Consider the following 14592-nt stretch of genomic DNA (forward strand, 5'->3'; position numbering starts at 1 on the left):
CAAATCTTTAAATGCGAGCTTCTTTTTCTTTCGTTCTGTACTTGTGTATACAAAAATTGATGTCAGTGTATTTAAATGTGACCTGGCATATCTTTACTATGATAATTTGGTTAGCTTTTACACATTTATAATTTAGAAAATTATAGCTTTCACATGATTTCTACTTTAATGGTAATTTGAACAGGACCAAGTGCATGTGCATCTGAAACTATGTCGCCAATAGCATCTTAAAAATTTATAACACTGATCAAACAGTAGATGATTAATAAATTGCAATTGAACCGCAACAACTTAAACAAGCTCAATTATTATACAAGTGAATGATGAGTGCACAACCATGTGTTAGACTGTCAGTGGCTATATTTTTCGAAATATGAAAAAACATTTTCATATCGACCGAAATGGCACGTGAATGACATGGAAATTGCAGCTGCTGTACGCTATGTAATAAATACTCAGATTATGCCATAAAAGGCTGCAAATTAAGTCCTTGAGAAAGCGACCAGATCACTCGTCATTCGTTAACCGCGTCGTTCTGTCCTTAAATAGCCCGTGGCTACTGAAGCATTAGCCACAACCATCTCTACACTAAGAATCTCTCTCCCCCCATCTCTCTCCTTCCAGAACGCACGCACAAAGAGCAGAGTCATGGAGGTCACACCAAACCACACCCAGACCGTGGCTGGGTGGGCGGCCATGAACGAGTCTGGCAAGGTCGAGCCCTTCATCTTCAAAAGAAGGTACACGCACGTTTAATTTGTTCCATCTGTACAGTGTCAACAATCAATTCGACTGTTCAACGTAAACCAAAACACTGGTTCAGAGTAACGAAACTCACCAAATTATGTCCACTCCTTGGTTTGTTCGGCAGGGAAAATGGCATGGACGACGTGACTATCAAGGTGCAGTACTGCGGCATGTGCCACACTGACCTCCATTTCATCCAAAACGACTGGGGCATCACCATGTACCCTGTCGTCCCCGGCCACGAGATCACCGGCGTCGTCACCAAGGTTGGCACCAACGTCCTTGGCTTCAAGGTCGGCGATCGTGTCGGCGTGGGCTGCATCTCTGCGTCGTGCCTCGACTGCGAGCACTGCCGCCGCTCCGAGGAGAACTACTGCGACAAGGTCACACTCACCTACAACGGTATCTTTTGGGATGGCAGCGTCACGTACGGCGGCTACTCGAACATGCTCGTGGCGAACAAGAGGTTCGTGGTGCGGATCCCAGACAACCTGCCGCTGGACGCGGCGGCGCCGCTGCTGTGCGCGGGTATCACGGTTTACAGCCCGATGAAGCAGCACGGCATGCTGCAGTCTGGTGGGAGCCTCGGCGTCGTCGGGCTGGGCGGGCTCGGCCACGTCGCGGTCAAGTTCGGCAAGGCATTCGGCCTCCGCGTCACTGTCATCAGCACGTCGCCGGCCAAGGAGCGGGAGGCCAGGGAGCGCCTCAAGGCCGACGACTTCATTGTCAGCACCAACCAGAAACAGATGCAGGTACGCGCGGAATTAGTTCTGATGAACTCACTGGAAATAGGCATAGGCAGTCGATGAAGTCAAAATTTAAAAGGCCTTTAACGTGATTGTTAATTTTCTGTTTGTAGGCCATGACCAGAAGCCTCGACTACATCATTGACACTGTCTCGGCGAAGCATTCGCTGGGTCCGATCTTGGAGTTGCTCAAGGTGAATGGCAAGCTAGTACTCGTCGCAGCGCCAGACCAGCCCGTCGAGCTTCCATCTTTCCCTCTCATCTTTGGTGAGCATTTCATTCATCTATCTTATTGTTTCGCTTCTTGTTCTGCTCAGTATGGTAGCAATTATTGCCTAAACAATATTGTTACTTACCCCCAGTGGATAAGGGGATTGCACCAGGGATTTCTAGGATTTAGATTTAATTCCAACTTAATTCCTGTGATGTGTACAAAACTTGCCCTCTTAAGAGACTATTGTTGAAACTGTGAGGGATTTTGAGATCACAAGCTCGGTAGGTGTGACACAACTAAATTTGGTGGCTTCTCACGATGCCTGCAGGGAAGAGAACGGTGAGTGGGAGCATGACGGGAGGGCTGAAGGAGACGCAGGAGATGCTGGACCTGTGCGGCGAGCACAACATAACCTGCGACATCGAGCTCGTTTCGACAGACGGGATCAACGAGGCGCTGGCCCGGCTGGCTCGCAACGACGTCCGCTACCGCTTCGTGATCAACATCGGGGGCAACGCAAAGCTCTAGTTGGTGATTGCTGTGCTGTGTCATCATCAGCATGCAGTGAAGGTCACTAGAGGAGAGCAGTGGTTGGTGATGTGGGCCACATTCGACGACTTCCTTGTTGGCAATTTTCAATGGAGATTTCATAATAGTTTCGTTTTCATTTAATAGAGTGATAAATAAGCAATTTAGATGATACGACAAAATTTAAAAGAAGAGATGGAATAAGTTCCATCTAGATGAAACCCCTTATATTGAGCATTGTTGGAGGATTGGCCCGGGATCACGAAATGAGAGGATTATCCTCGCTGGTGCTGTCTCGAAGGGCAGGAGGGGCTCCCGTCCGTTGGAAGGCGCCTCTCCATTACCGGCCTCTGGGAGGGTGGTGCCACAGGACAATCACCCAAAGGTCCCCCTTCAGGGATACCCCGGGGAGGAGACGGGATCCCACCGGGGAGGTTCTGGCCCCTAGCCTAGGCGGAAGCTAAGTCAGTGCCGTCCTGGCCTAGGGAGCAAGGATTGTATCTCGCGGCTTGGCCAAGACCCTACGTGGTCCCGCGTCTTCTACCTTCATGGTACGAAGGAGCTCGCCAGCCCCAGATACGGAGGGGACACGCCAGCCCTAGGTACGGAGGAGCTGCCACTACTTGCTCTCAGGTACGGGGACCCTCCGTACTGGAAAAGGGAGAATGGCCGTGTGACCCCAGTGGGCACCCTCTCATGGGGCTTGGCGTCAGTGGTGCTGTACCGGAGGGCATTGCGGTCTTTCCATGATAAAGTTCCCCTAGCTTGGGCTATAAATAGAAGGGCTCATAGACCAACAAGACACAACATTCTAGCCACTCAATCTCCTAGAAGCTCTTTTGGACAAGTGCCTTGTTCAAGAGCCACCCTCTATTGTTTACGTATTTTGTGACCACCAACAGTTGGCGCCATCCATGGGGACAGGAGTGACTGAGAAGCCACATGGCTTCGCAGAGGCGGAAGGTGAATGGAGCCGCCAAGCTTCCGACGGATCCCCTGCAGGTGACAGCCACCGGCTCCTCCGAAACTGTCGCTCTGAAAGGAGCAGAAGCCGCCAAAGGAGACCCGGAAAGGGTAGACCTGAGGCCGAGGAGGAGTTGGCGGCCATTAGTGACAAGGAACTGGAGGCCAATGAAGACCCCCGAACCAGTGAGGAGACGGGAGACATCTCTGGCTCGAAGCCGCAAGATCTCATGCGGAGCGGCTAACTCGGGAGGCGGAGGCTGAGGTAGAGGACCTGTAGGCCTAGATGGAACAGGCTCGGAGGGAAAGCGAGTCAAGGGAAATAGCTAGCCGGGAGGCCATCGACAAGGAAGCTAAAGAAAGGGAGGAGGAGTACCTGCACCGAAGGGCTGATGCCATGCGTCGGGCCCAGGAGCACCGAAGGCACATCAAGACACGTCGGGAAAGGAAAGCATGGGTGAGCTAGAATGCCCTCCCAGCTGGGTCGTCTTCGGCAGCCACACCCACTGAAGCACCCTCAAGACCCCAAGTCCCCCTTGTTTCTAGGCCTCCAATCCATTAGCTAGCCCCGGGAATTCAAGATGCCGCAGATCACCCCCTATGATGGGAAGGAAGTAGATGGATTCCTACTAGGATTCCTCTGTAATTCTACTAGGACTCATACCATGTAATACTACTAGGACTCCTCCTTGTAACCGACTAGTAATCCTGCCCCCTGAGTATATAAAGGAGGGCAGGGGTCCCTAGATTGGAAAGCTCAGAACCATCATCAATAGCCAACAATCAGGCTACACAACACCCAAGTGCAAGACGCAATATACAACACCCAAAACAGGACATAGGGTATTATGCTATTCTGGTAGCCCGAACCTGTATAAATCCATATCTTGTGTTTACGCTTTTACCTTCGAGTTCCAGGTCCAGCAATCCCCCGCCAACCAATCTACTACCTTAGGATACCCCTCAGTAGGTTGTCGGGTATACAACACCAACATCTAGTGCGCCGGGTAGGGGTGACCGTCGAGATCATCAGGCGATCTTGAAGGATCTCATCTATAAGATCAATTTACTAGCACGGTGTGGTTACTTACTTCATTGACTAATTCAACAACTCATTGTGTTCGTGCATCAAATCCCAAGAGGAGTCGAAGAAGGCTGATTACCGCACCTTGATGATGCACTTCGCGAAATTGATCAGTCGGCATCCCACATACCGAAGTACAAGGTGGGGTCTAATCATGCTCTCTGTCATCGAGTTGTACTCAGCTTTGTTGAAAACCGAAAGCTGCGCACCACTAGAAAAAAATTTGCTACTGTCTCTGCATTGTTTCAGAGGCGGACAAGAAAATTTGCTAACCCACCAATCAAGGCAAAGAAGAAAATTCATCTTTGAAGCTTCACGTGGACGAGGACAAGCAACAATTCAATTCCCTCCTACATGATTGTTGAAAGGAATTAACTACCATTCTCTCACACGAATTGAGGCAGAGGTAAACTAGCGCAAAACTAGTCAAGGCACGTCAACTACATCGACAAGACTGATCCGCTGCCTCGCCGATGACTACTTCGATTACACATCTTGACTAGAAAACTAGTCGGGGATGACTATTTCGACTACTCGTCTTGACTAGAAAATTAGTCGGGGCAGACTTCGCACCGTTGACAACTAGTCAGAATCGACTCTGACTAGTTGGCTCCACCAACAACCGTCATGGTTTTATCAACGACCGCTACAATTTCATCGACAATCATCCACAAATCAAGCTAAGTCACATTTTCTAATGATTTTCTAGCTTGTTTTCCGCATGCAGGGCAACTCGCTAACTACTTATTTGTGCATGCCTCTCGATGGGAATTACCCTCTAGAGCTACACTTTGCCAACTATTCCTGGGGCATGTTAATCGACAGTCACAGGCTTGGTACAATGAATTATGGAGGCTACGGCCACAAGTTTGGTGCACTGAGTTTTGGAGGCACTGCCACGGGTTTGGTACATGGAATTTTGGAGCCAATAGCCATAGATTTGATGCACTGAATACTGGAGGCTCAGAACAGCTACACCCTAAGGAGGCACAAATCCTATACGCACAACATGCGCTCTTCTTGCCAAAAGGCAGATAAGTCTCAATGACTACTTTAAGTGCAATCACGCTCTCTTTTGTCGCAATGTGAACTACTTATGTCTTCTCTTAATGGTCACCAATACCCTTGAGCAGAACACGCATCAATTCATGATATCCTAGGATCTTCTATCACGCCTAAACACTAGCACGCATGCACGAGACAAAAAAGATCTCAGACGTGCAAACAGTAGTGCCAATACGCGTACATGAGACACAAAGATCTCACACACGCAATGGCAATGGCTAAATAGGGATTGAGAGCCTAAACATAACATGCTAACTACTCGGGAGGCATATGGCCGAAACAAGAGCATGATGCACAACATTTACATTGTATTCATCACTGAATAAATTTCAGTAGTTCCAAATTCTACAAATATACTACCTAATATATGCATTTCTTTTTTCAGGTCAAGTTTTGGCGATGACTCTCTAGGACACTCCGCGTACCTATAATGGCTCCGCTAGCTCCCAGGCTTGGGGGCTAAGCGTCAATTACTACTCGGAATATCTCTAGTGGCTCAGCTAGCTTCCAAGGTCGTGGCTAAAGCGCCAATTACTACTCGGAATACCTCCGCTAGCTCTGCTAGCTCTCAAACTCGAGGGCTAAGTGCCAATAACTACTCGATGTGGCTCCTACGGCTCACATGGCGCATAATCTCGAGGGCTAGACACTACAAAACTACTCGGATGATGACTTATGTGAAAACTAAAGACCCTCGGATTGATTAATTAATCATTCCAAGGCTCGGGGGCTGAGAAGCTACACCCAACAGTTGTTTTTTTTTCAAGAAGAAAGAAGAAGATTTAAGATTTTATTGACCCTCAGCCTGATTCTTCGAATCAACCTAAGCTTGGGGGCTACTCCATATGGAGTGCGACTTCCGTTGCTCTCCATATCACATTCCAAAGATGAAGATTACAAAATCAAGACGATCAAGGGCTTGAGCACACATATCATCATGGTAGCTTTGAGGAACTTTCAAGATTCAGCAAGACAAAGTACTCAAAGAGCACCAAAACTACTTGGCGAGGATCTAAAAAGTACTTGAAGACTGCTGTATGCAACTATGAAGTGCTCGGGGGCTTGTCGGGGATAGATCCCCAGTACTCGCAAGGAAGGAAGAAGATGGACTCCTACTTGGATTCCTTTATAATCCTACTAGGACTCCTTCTTGTAACCGACAAGTAATCCCACCTCCTGAGTATATAAAGGAGGGTAGGGGTCCCTAGATCGAAAAGCTCAGAACCATCATCAATAGTCAACAATTAAGCTACGCAACCCAAGCGTAGGCCGCAATATACAACACCCAAAATAGGACGTAGGGTATTATGCTACTCTAGTGGCCGAACCTGTTTAAATCCATATCTTGTGTGCTCGCTTTTACCTTCAAGTTCCAGGTCCAGCGATCCCCCACCAACCAATCTACTACCTCGAGATACCCCTCGGTAGGTTGCCGAGTATAAAACACCAACAGACCGACCCTAAGGCTTTTGTCATGAGTTTCAAAGCCGCCGTCCAATCCGTCAGGGGAGATAAGGCCATCATGGCTGGAGCTTTGTGATGGCCGTGACCGGCATCGCCCGCACCTGGTACACCACCCTCGAGGCTGGAAAAATCTTCTCCTAGGAGCAACTACGAGAGGCGATGCTGGAAAACTTCTAGGGGAATTACGACGACCCGATGACTTTAGGACACCTTTTCGCTGTCAAGCAAGGGAGGACAGAGACTCTTCAGAGTTTTGTAAAGAGCTTCATCAACGTGAGGTGCCAAGCCAGCGGCTTAAGTGAGAGGACCATCATTGATACTGCCTCGGAGGGGCTGCAGCACGGATCCCTTTGGTCACGCCTCTTCCAATGCCCTCCCCAGACCCTGTCGAAGCTGATGCACAAGATGGAAGAATACGTGCATGTTGTGGATGACGAGCTCCGTAAGGCGCAGTGAAAGCTCTCAGTGGAGGGTGTAACACCCCTCAAATTTGCGAAATGTTAATTTTAGCAAAAGGTGAAAATTTTTAAAAATTTTGTTTGAATTTGTGTGAGCTATGAAAATAAATTGCAGTTTAAGGTTAAAAATTTCACTTTCTCTCCCAAAATCTCTAGAAAATAAAAATGGTGCACTAAAATAATTAGTCATGACCCTTGCATATATAAGATGAATTTCAATTTGGATTTATTTGGATTTTATTTGGGTGAATTCAAATTTGAAATCTAAATTCAAAATTGAATTATAAAAACTAAACAAACTTCGTAAACTTACGTAGACCAAAACCCCGCCGGACCCACGAAACCGCGCCGGCCTCCTTCCCTCCGTTGGCCCACCAACGCCTCCGCCTAGGCCAAAACCAGCTCACCACTGCGGCCCAGCTAACAGCCCATCCAGCCCCTTCGTCGCTTACACCAGCACCCGCCTCTTTTCCTTTTCTCTCTCGCCGACAGGTGGGACCCACCGATTAGCTTTCTCCTACCTCCACCTCCTCCGCTGACCACTCAGCGTCGCACTGCCCTAATATGGACCCGCTAGGGTTGACTCCCGATCTTTCGATGAGAGAGACGTGGATAACTCGATTGGTGGATGGAGACGACGTTCACGGCCCGACTACAGCCTTCCAAGCTGCGCCTTAGCAACCGATACACCACCTCCAATGGCTGCCGCGATCTTGTGGAGCGCATCACCCGGCCACTAGGGCACTCGTCCTGCAAGCAATCGAAGAACAAGCAAGAACAAGTAGAACAAGCAACTAAATTGCAATTATGGAGATGAAAACTAATCTGAACTCATAGAGTTGGGGTTCCGAATTGAGGAGAACGGATGGTCTAGTCGACACACGTGTCTACAAGGAAGTAGCAATGGCTAAACTTACATCAAAACAAAACCCAATCTGTTTGTGGCAGCTCTAATCCTTATTAATACCTAGGAGGACGACCAGGGGGGTGTTGGGATTGTGCTCCAACCCTAGGACATGCCCCTAATGGACCCAACTTGATACACGGCCCATTGGGCCAAAATAAGGCGACGCAGCACCTCTGGACAGAAAACCTCTTGGTAGTATTTCGATGATTGCAGCCGCCTCAGAATAGATATAGACATAAGTCTAGATCCATATGAAAATAGACTTCATAAGGATTCCAAGGAGTACTTGAACGCTCAAAACGGAGTCCGGATGTGGTCGTGGCAGCTGTTGCAAGTTGGCACAGAGTTGCAGTCCGAATCCAGCCCCAAAACGTGTTGGATTGGAACTCTTTCTTTTCTTGGGCCAAAAGTGACGTGGTGGCCTGATGGAGGATGTTGGGAATACTTGGACTTGGCCCCCAATCTACTTCTTTGGTCCTCCATGCCTTCCATGTGTGTTTAACACTTTTTTTGATCCATGTATGTATTTCTGAAATTGACAATGAATACAGATCATGGTGCAGCATCAATTCATCAAATGTATCACATATAATTATGATAAAGAATTGTTTCACCTCGGAGTCAAAATATGCCAATATGGTTATATCCGAGCATGTGATGTCCTCATCATTCTCCCCTTCTTGGCTGCAAGTCGTCCTCGACTTGCTCCAATGGCATTCTAAGGTGCTTGTTTTGATGTTGGAGCACGGAGCGACGGCCATGCTGCATGGCCACAACCAGTAATGCTCCCCTTCTTTGGTCTTACCCTGTTGCATAAGGAAAAAACTAGAAAAATTTTGCAAGACATTATTAGTGTTAGTGCAGCCCTCTATTTGATCATGGTATTGTAGCCCAATAGGATATTTCAGATTGGAGCAAACATAAACTTTATGCACCAAATATTCTCCTTTCCTGTCATATTTGCCAATTGGATGAACCGAACAATGATTAAAACTTGGCAAACCAGAATCAAATTTAAGTTTCTCTTTTAGACAATTTAGATTACACAAAATATCAAATTCAATAGAACCCAAAGTAGTTAAAGAGGATACCAAATTCAGTTCATCTTGTGCACAAGTAATAGGATGAAAAAGCTTATCTTCAGCATATTTGTATGGTTCCAAACCAAAAGTATCATACTTATTTGCTACTTGTGGCATAGGAGTAAAAGAATCATTAGCACACAAGTCCTCTTTATCACAAGGAACAGCAAGTAATTCATTTTGTGACAAAGGAAAATCAACAGTGGGTTCCACTATTTGTTGCTCTTCATTAGCATGCAGGGTGGACAAATTTTGGACATTATGGGTCACATCATTATTGCAAGTATTCACAGATAATAGAATCTCCTTTTCAGCATTGAGAGCAAGACAATACAATTGAGCAATATGCATGCATGATTTGCTAATTAACATAGTTCAAATTCAGAATTGAGCCCTCTCATGAACCTACTCATCACATCTTCCATGCATTCATCTAATCCACCATACATCATACAAATTTTAAAATCATGGAAGTATTCTTGCACAGTCCTACTACCTTGCCTCAAGTTGTCTAATTTAGCAAGCAAATAATCAGCATAATATTCAGGAATGAATGCATCTCTAAAATGAAATTTAAAGTCTTCCCAAGATTTTAGAACTTTCTTATGCCTACAAATGTGTTTCCATTGTAGCAAGGAAAATTCAGTCAAAATATTAGAGGCAATATAAATCTTTTGTTTCTCGGACAGGTCATGCTCATCAAATTCATTATCTACTTTTAACTCCCAGTCAATATAAGCTTCAGGATCAAACTTACCATGATATAACGGCAAGTGTTGAATGACATCTTGAATATGAGGGTCGAGTTTCAACAGCTCAAAAATCTCCGTATCACCTGCCATAATTAGTAGAAAACAAGAAACACAAAAATAGTATTTATCCTCCTATCAACTACTAGGATGTGTCGGTTGTAATTCTCACAAACTCAAATTGCTTCAAACAAGCCCTTACAAGTTCTTACCAAGCCAAACAGGAGGTGACAGCAACCAACAAGTCTACAACCATGGAGCGAAGTGTATCGGTGCCGCAGCAACAAAAATCTGTTAAGTTGTAGTCGAATATGTGGAGCTGTAGGTGGGCTTAAGCAAGGAAATATACTAGCACCACGTTAGTCACAAAAGCAAGCTGAATAATAGTTCAACGGTGGTACTGTGCTGGTCCTAGCCTAGACCGTGCTAGAGATGCGAGCCTGGACACAAAGAAAGTCACAACACACCACCGAAAAACAATAGGGAAGCACAACGAACAACCCCTTTTCTTCCTATTTTTTTTGTCTTTCTTTTCTTCTTTTTTTCTTCTATTTTTTTTCTTCTTTTTTTTCAGGGGATCCTCAAATCTGATTATATGAACAAAAGGACTTCACAAGAGTCACACACCACACAAACTTTTGCTGAAAGGATAGAAATCAGATTTGGACTCAAGATAGCAACAAGGCAGCTGTCAATTCAGACTCCAAACTGATTCCAACTCGAACTCAGCACCACGCTGGATTCGGTCTTAAACAAACTCGGAGTCCTACTCGGACTTGAGCACAAATATGTATTCAGATTCAGCCAACAAAAGGTTTTATATGGTAGCACACGGCTGTGACTAGAACGTGACAAGAACTCGAAACTCTAAAGGACTAAAACTAAGACCAGCAACTCGACACAACCGATGCAACCAAAAACTCAACAAGCCCTAACTAAGCAGTGCTAGCAAAGGCTCAAAGGGTTTATAGGATTGCGAGTCAACAAATCTACTATTTTTTTTGGCTTTTTCTGGACTATAGAAAAGTAAAACAGCGAAGGATTGGAAATCTCTCACCGATAAACCTTGCTCTGATTACCAACTAATATGGACCCGCTAGGGTTAATTCCCGATCTTTCGATGAGAGAGGCGTGGATAACTCGATTGGTGGATGGAGACGATGTTGACGGCCCAACTACAGCCTTCCAAGCTGCGCCTTAGTAACCGATACACCACCTCCAATGGCTGCCGCGATCTTGTGGAGCGTGTCACCCGGCCACTAGGGCACTGGTCCTGCAAGCAATCGAAGAACAAGCAAGAACAAGTAGAATAAGCAACTAAATTGCAATTATGGAGATGAAAACTAATCTGAACTCATAGAGTTGGGGTTCCGAATCGAGTAGAACGGATGCTCTAGTCGACACACGCGTCTACAAGGAAGTAGCAATGGCTAAACTTACATCAAAACAAAACCCAATCTGTTTGTGGCGGCTCTAATCCTTATTAATACCTAGGAGGACAAACAGGGGGGTGTTGGGGTCATGCTCCAACCCTAGGACATGCCCCTAATGGACCCAACTTGATAGACGGCCCATTGGGCCAAAATAAGGCGACGCAGCACCTTTGGACAGAAAACCTCTCAGTAGTATTTCGATGATTTCGGCCGCCTCAGAATAGATATAGACATGAGTATAGATCCATATGAAAATAGACTTCATAAGGATTTCAAGGAGTACTTGAACGCTCAAAACGGAGTCCGGATGTGGTCGTGGCAGGTGTTGCAAGTTGGCACAGAGTTGCAGTCCGAATCTGGCCCCAAAACGTGTTGGATTGGAACTCTTTCTTTTCTTGGGCCAAAAGTGACGTGGTGGCCTGGTGGAGGACGTTGGGAATACTTGGACTTGGCCCCCAATCTACTTCTTTGGTCCTCCATGCCTTCCATGTGTGTTTAACACTATTTTTGATCCATGTATGTATTTCTGAAATTGACAACGAATACACATCATGGTGCAGCATCAATTCATCAAATGTATCACATATAATTATGATAAAGAATTGTTTCACCTCGGAGTCAAAATATGCCAATATGGTTATATCCGAGCATGTGATGTCCTCATCATGCCCCGTACTACTCTTTGCCCCGTGCTACGACAAAGGAGCCGCGGGACCCTTCCAGACCTTGCACCATGCGCCCCTATGACCCCACACTCACCAACCCGCCCCCTTGGAGCCACTGGATGCATGACACGCCACCTCCGCATGCGTCCCAGAGATCACTAGCTATTTGCTCGAAATCCAGCGGGGCATTCCCTCCACCTGCTCTGTTTCGGCCAACCACAAGCCCTAGGGGCATTCCCACGTACCACCGCCACTAGAGAAGAGGAAAACAGGGGGAAGTAGAGGGGGGAGCCGGAACAGAGGAGGGGAGCGCTGCCGCTGGGGCCGTTTGTGATGCTGCCACCACCAAGCTGGCTCCCGCACATCTACGCCGTCATCCTTGCACACCCCTTCACAGCCTTAGCCTCACCCAGCCTCACCTTACCACTGCACCAAGACCACGCCATTGAGCCCCAAGGTGAGGCCCTACCTCCTTCTTGCACAGTCTTGTCTCACCACCGTGATCAAGGCTGCCACCGCCGTGTGTTGTTTCTGCCTGGCCATCGAGCCGCGTCGTGTGCAAGCACTTCCGCCTAGCCTAGCCTCACCATCGCCGTGTGCATGCCGCGCTCTCGCCGCGGACCACCACTCAGGCGCACCACCTTGGTAGTCATCACAGCCCCTAGGAACCCCAAAGATGCCACCTTTGAGCTCTGACGAGCTTCGCCTTGCCAAACCTAGCCCAACTGCGCCCTACCCATCCATGCCACCAAGCCTAGCCGCCCCTCGGCGTGCCGCCACTGCTCGCCGGAGGTACTGTGCCCTCCTGCCGCCGTTAGCACCCGATAAAGAAGTTGGAGTGCCGGTGCGACCACGTTGTAGCATCCGTGCGCCAAAGCGCGCGTTTTTTGCCCTTAGGATGCAACCTCACTTGCACTGTGACCTTGCCAGCGATATCCAAGAACCGCCGCTGGAGAACCAGGTGCCCCATTATCTATCGCTGCCCAACAACACCCTAGGCCGCCTCATCGGTGGAAATTAGGGCTAGGCAACGACTTTTAGGCCATAGCTCGCCTTAGGTCCGCCAAGATAAGGAACTCCGGTGAGCCCCGGTCGTGATCGCGACAAAGGGGAGGGGGAAGCTATACCCTACCGCTAGCTTACCCTACTGTGGACGTGGTCCACATGAACCACTGTTTGTGTTTCACGGTGGATGAAGCCCCGATCTGCACCGCGGACCGCACCACATGGGGGATCACACGGGGGCTTGGCCACATGAGCCACATAGAATCCGCGCCCCAGTTGCGTCCACATCATCGCCACGTGGATGCCACATAACCTTAAATGTCCACCTACAACCCGCCTAGAGTCCTTGTGTGGCACTGTATGTGGCAGCCACGTGGATGACATGCAAGTGCCACCTCAGCATTAGCGCTAACCTAAAGCCCCCTAAAGTCACCTATAGACCAAACATGGCTGCTGACTCCACAGCCGCGTGGCTAATGTGTGTGCGCCACCTAAGCACTACAGCTAGACAACAGCTAGCCTAGAGACAATCTATAGCTATGCTATAGCCAACAGAGTGCCGCGTTAATATGTGGGGTCCACTAACCTGTGGATCCGTTGACCAAGTCAACACTATCATCATCAGGGCCCACTAATGATGTCAGCAAGACACGTGACGCGCTTTGGTGCTGCCACGTGTCACCTTTGAGATTTTTTCTCATTTTCGCAAATTAATTAAAAATCTAGAAATTGATTTAAACTTCAAAAATTCATAACTAATTCATCTTAACTCCAAAAAATTATGAAACTGGTTTCATAATTTTTCTTAAATCATGAAGCACATGATAGACTATCCCTTGATATTGTTTGGGTCTTCTATGGATCTCTTTTGGTTTTCATTGGAATTAGACCCGTGGTAATTTTGAAAGCTGCGTAATTAGGACTTGTTGAAGATTCGGAGCTGATGTCTGCGCTGGAGCCGTTCGAGGACCACTATGAGGAAGAAAGCAACTCTAGGATCATACCTGTTCAATTTGAATACCCATTAGGCATTGTTACTAGTATTGTAGTGCTTTATTTCCTCGCATTATGATGATAACCATGCATAGCCTATTTTTATGCCTTGAATCCTTGAGTGACCTACTACCATACTACTTATATATGCTATGTGCAATGCTTGCATGTGTATGGGATATTATGGTTAGGATTCTTGGTGTGAGTAGGGTTAAAACCGGCAGGAGAAGGTGTTTTTTGGATATTTAACATGGATGAGCTTTACACAACCCGATCTTTGGATTGGGAGCTTGGGGTTCATTCTTAGACGTTCCCTATTTCATACTTGTTGCGAGTACATGGTTGAGGAGCATAGGAGTTGTGGTGATAGCTGTTATGGTTACCATTGCGATCCAAGTGGTGGAGTCACTTTTGTGGGAGATTAGGAGCTCGCCCCGGTCTGAAACTTAGTGGATCACCATGCTTCACAAGAATATGTTAAACATGCAC

At 47.2% G+C, this 14592-nt stretch overlaps 1 protein-coding gene across 1 annotated transcript; it reads left to right on the forward strand.

Annotated features, from left to right (window-relative positions):
* The first annotated feature begins 560 nt into the window (after positions 1–560).
* LOC117862885 (probable cinnamyl alcohol dehydrogenase 6) lies at positions 561–2463 on the forward strand. The gene is made up of 4 exons (XM_034746435.2): positions 561–740; positions 872–1499; positions 1607–1760; positions 2036–2463. The coding sequence occupies exons 1-4, from the start codon at positions 649–651 to the stop codon at positions 2233–2235; spliced, it is 1074 nt and encodes a 357-aa protein (XP_034602326.1). The 5' UTR covers positions 561–648; the 3' UTR covers positions 2236–2463.
* Positions 2464–14592: the final 12129 nt, after the last annotated feature.

The sequence above is a fragment of the Setaria viridis genome, chromosome 7, assembly GCF_005286985.2.
Source record: "Setaria viridis chromosome 7, Setaria_viridis_v4.0, whole genome shotgun sequence".
Classification (NCBI taxonomy): Eukaryota; Viridiplantae; Streptophyta; class Magnoliopsida; order Poales; family Poaceae; genus Setaria; species Setaria viridis.

Bases quoted from the DNA above. Each gene is read 5' to 3' on its own strand.
- LOC117862885 (XM_034746435.2), top strand. From the start codon at position 649: ATGGAGGTCACACCAAACCACACCCAGACCGTGGCTGGGTGGGCGGCC. The intron at 741-871 runs GTACACGCACGT...TTTGTTCGGCAG, and splicing joins CCCTTCATCTTCAAAAGAAG to GGAAAATGGCATGGACGACG. The intron at 1,761-2,035 runs GTGAGCATTTCA...CGATGCCTGCAG, and splicing joins ATCTTTCCCTCTCATCTTTG to GGAAGAGAACGGTGAGTGGG.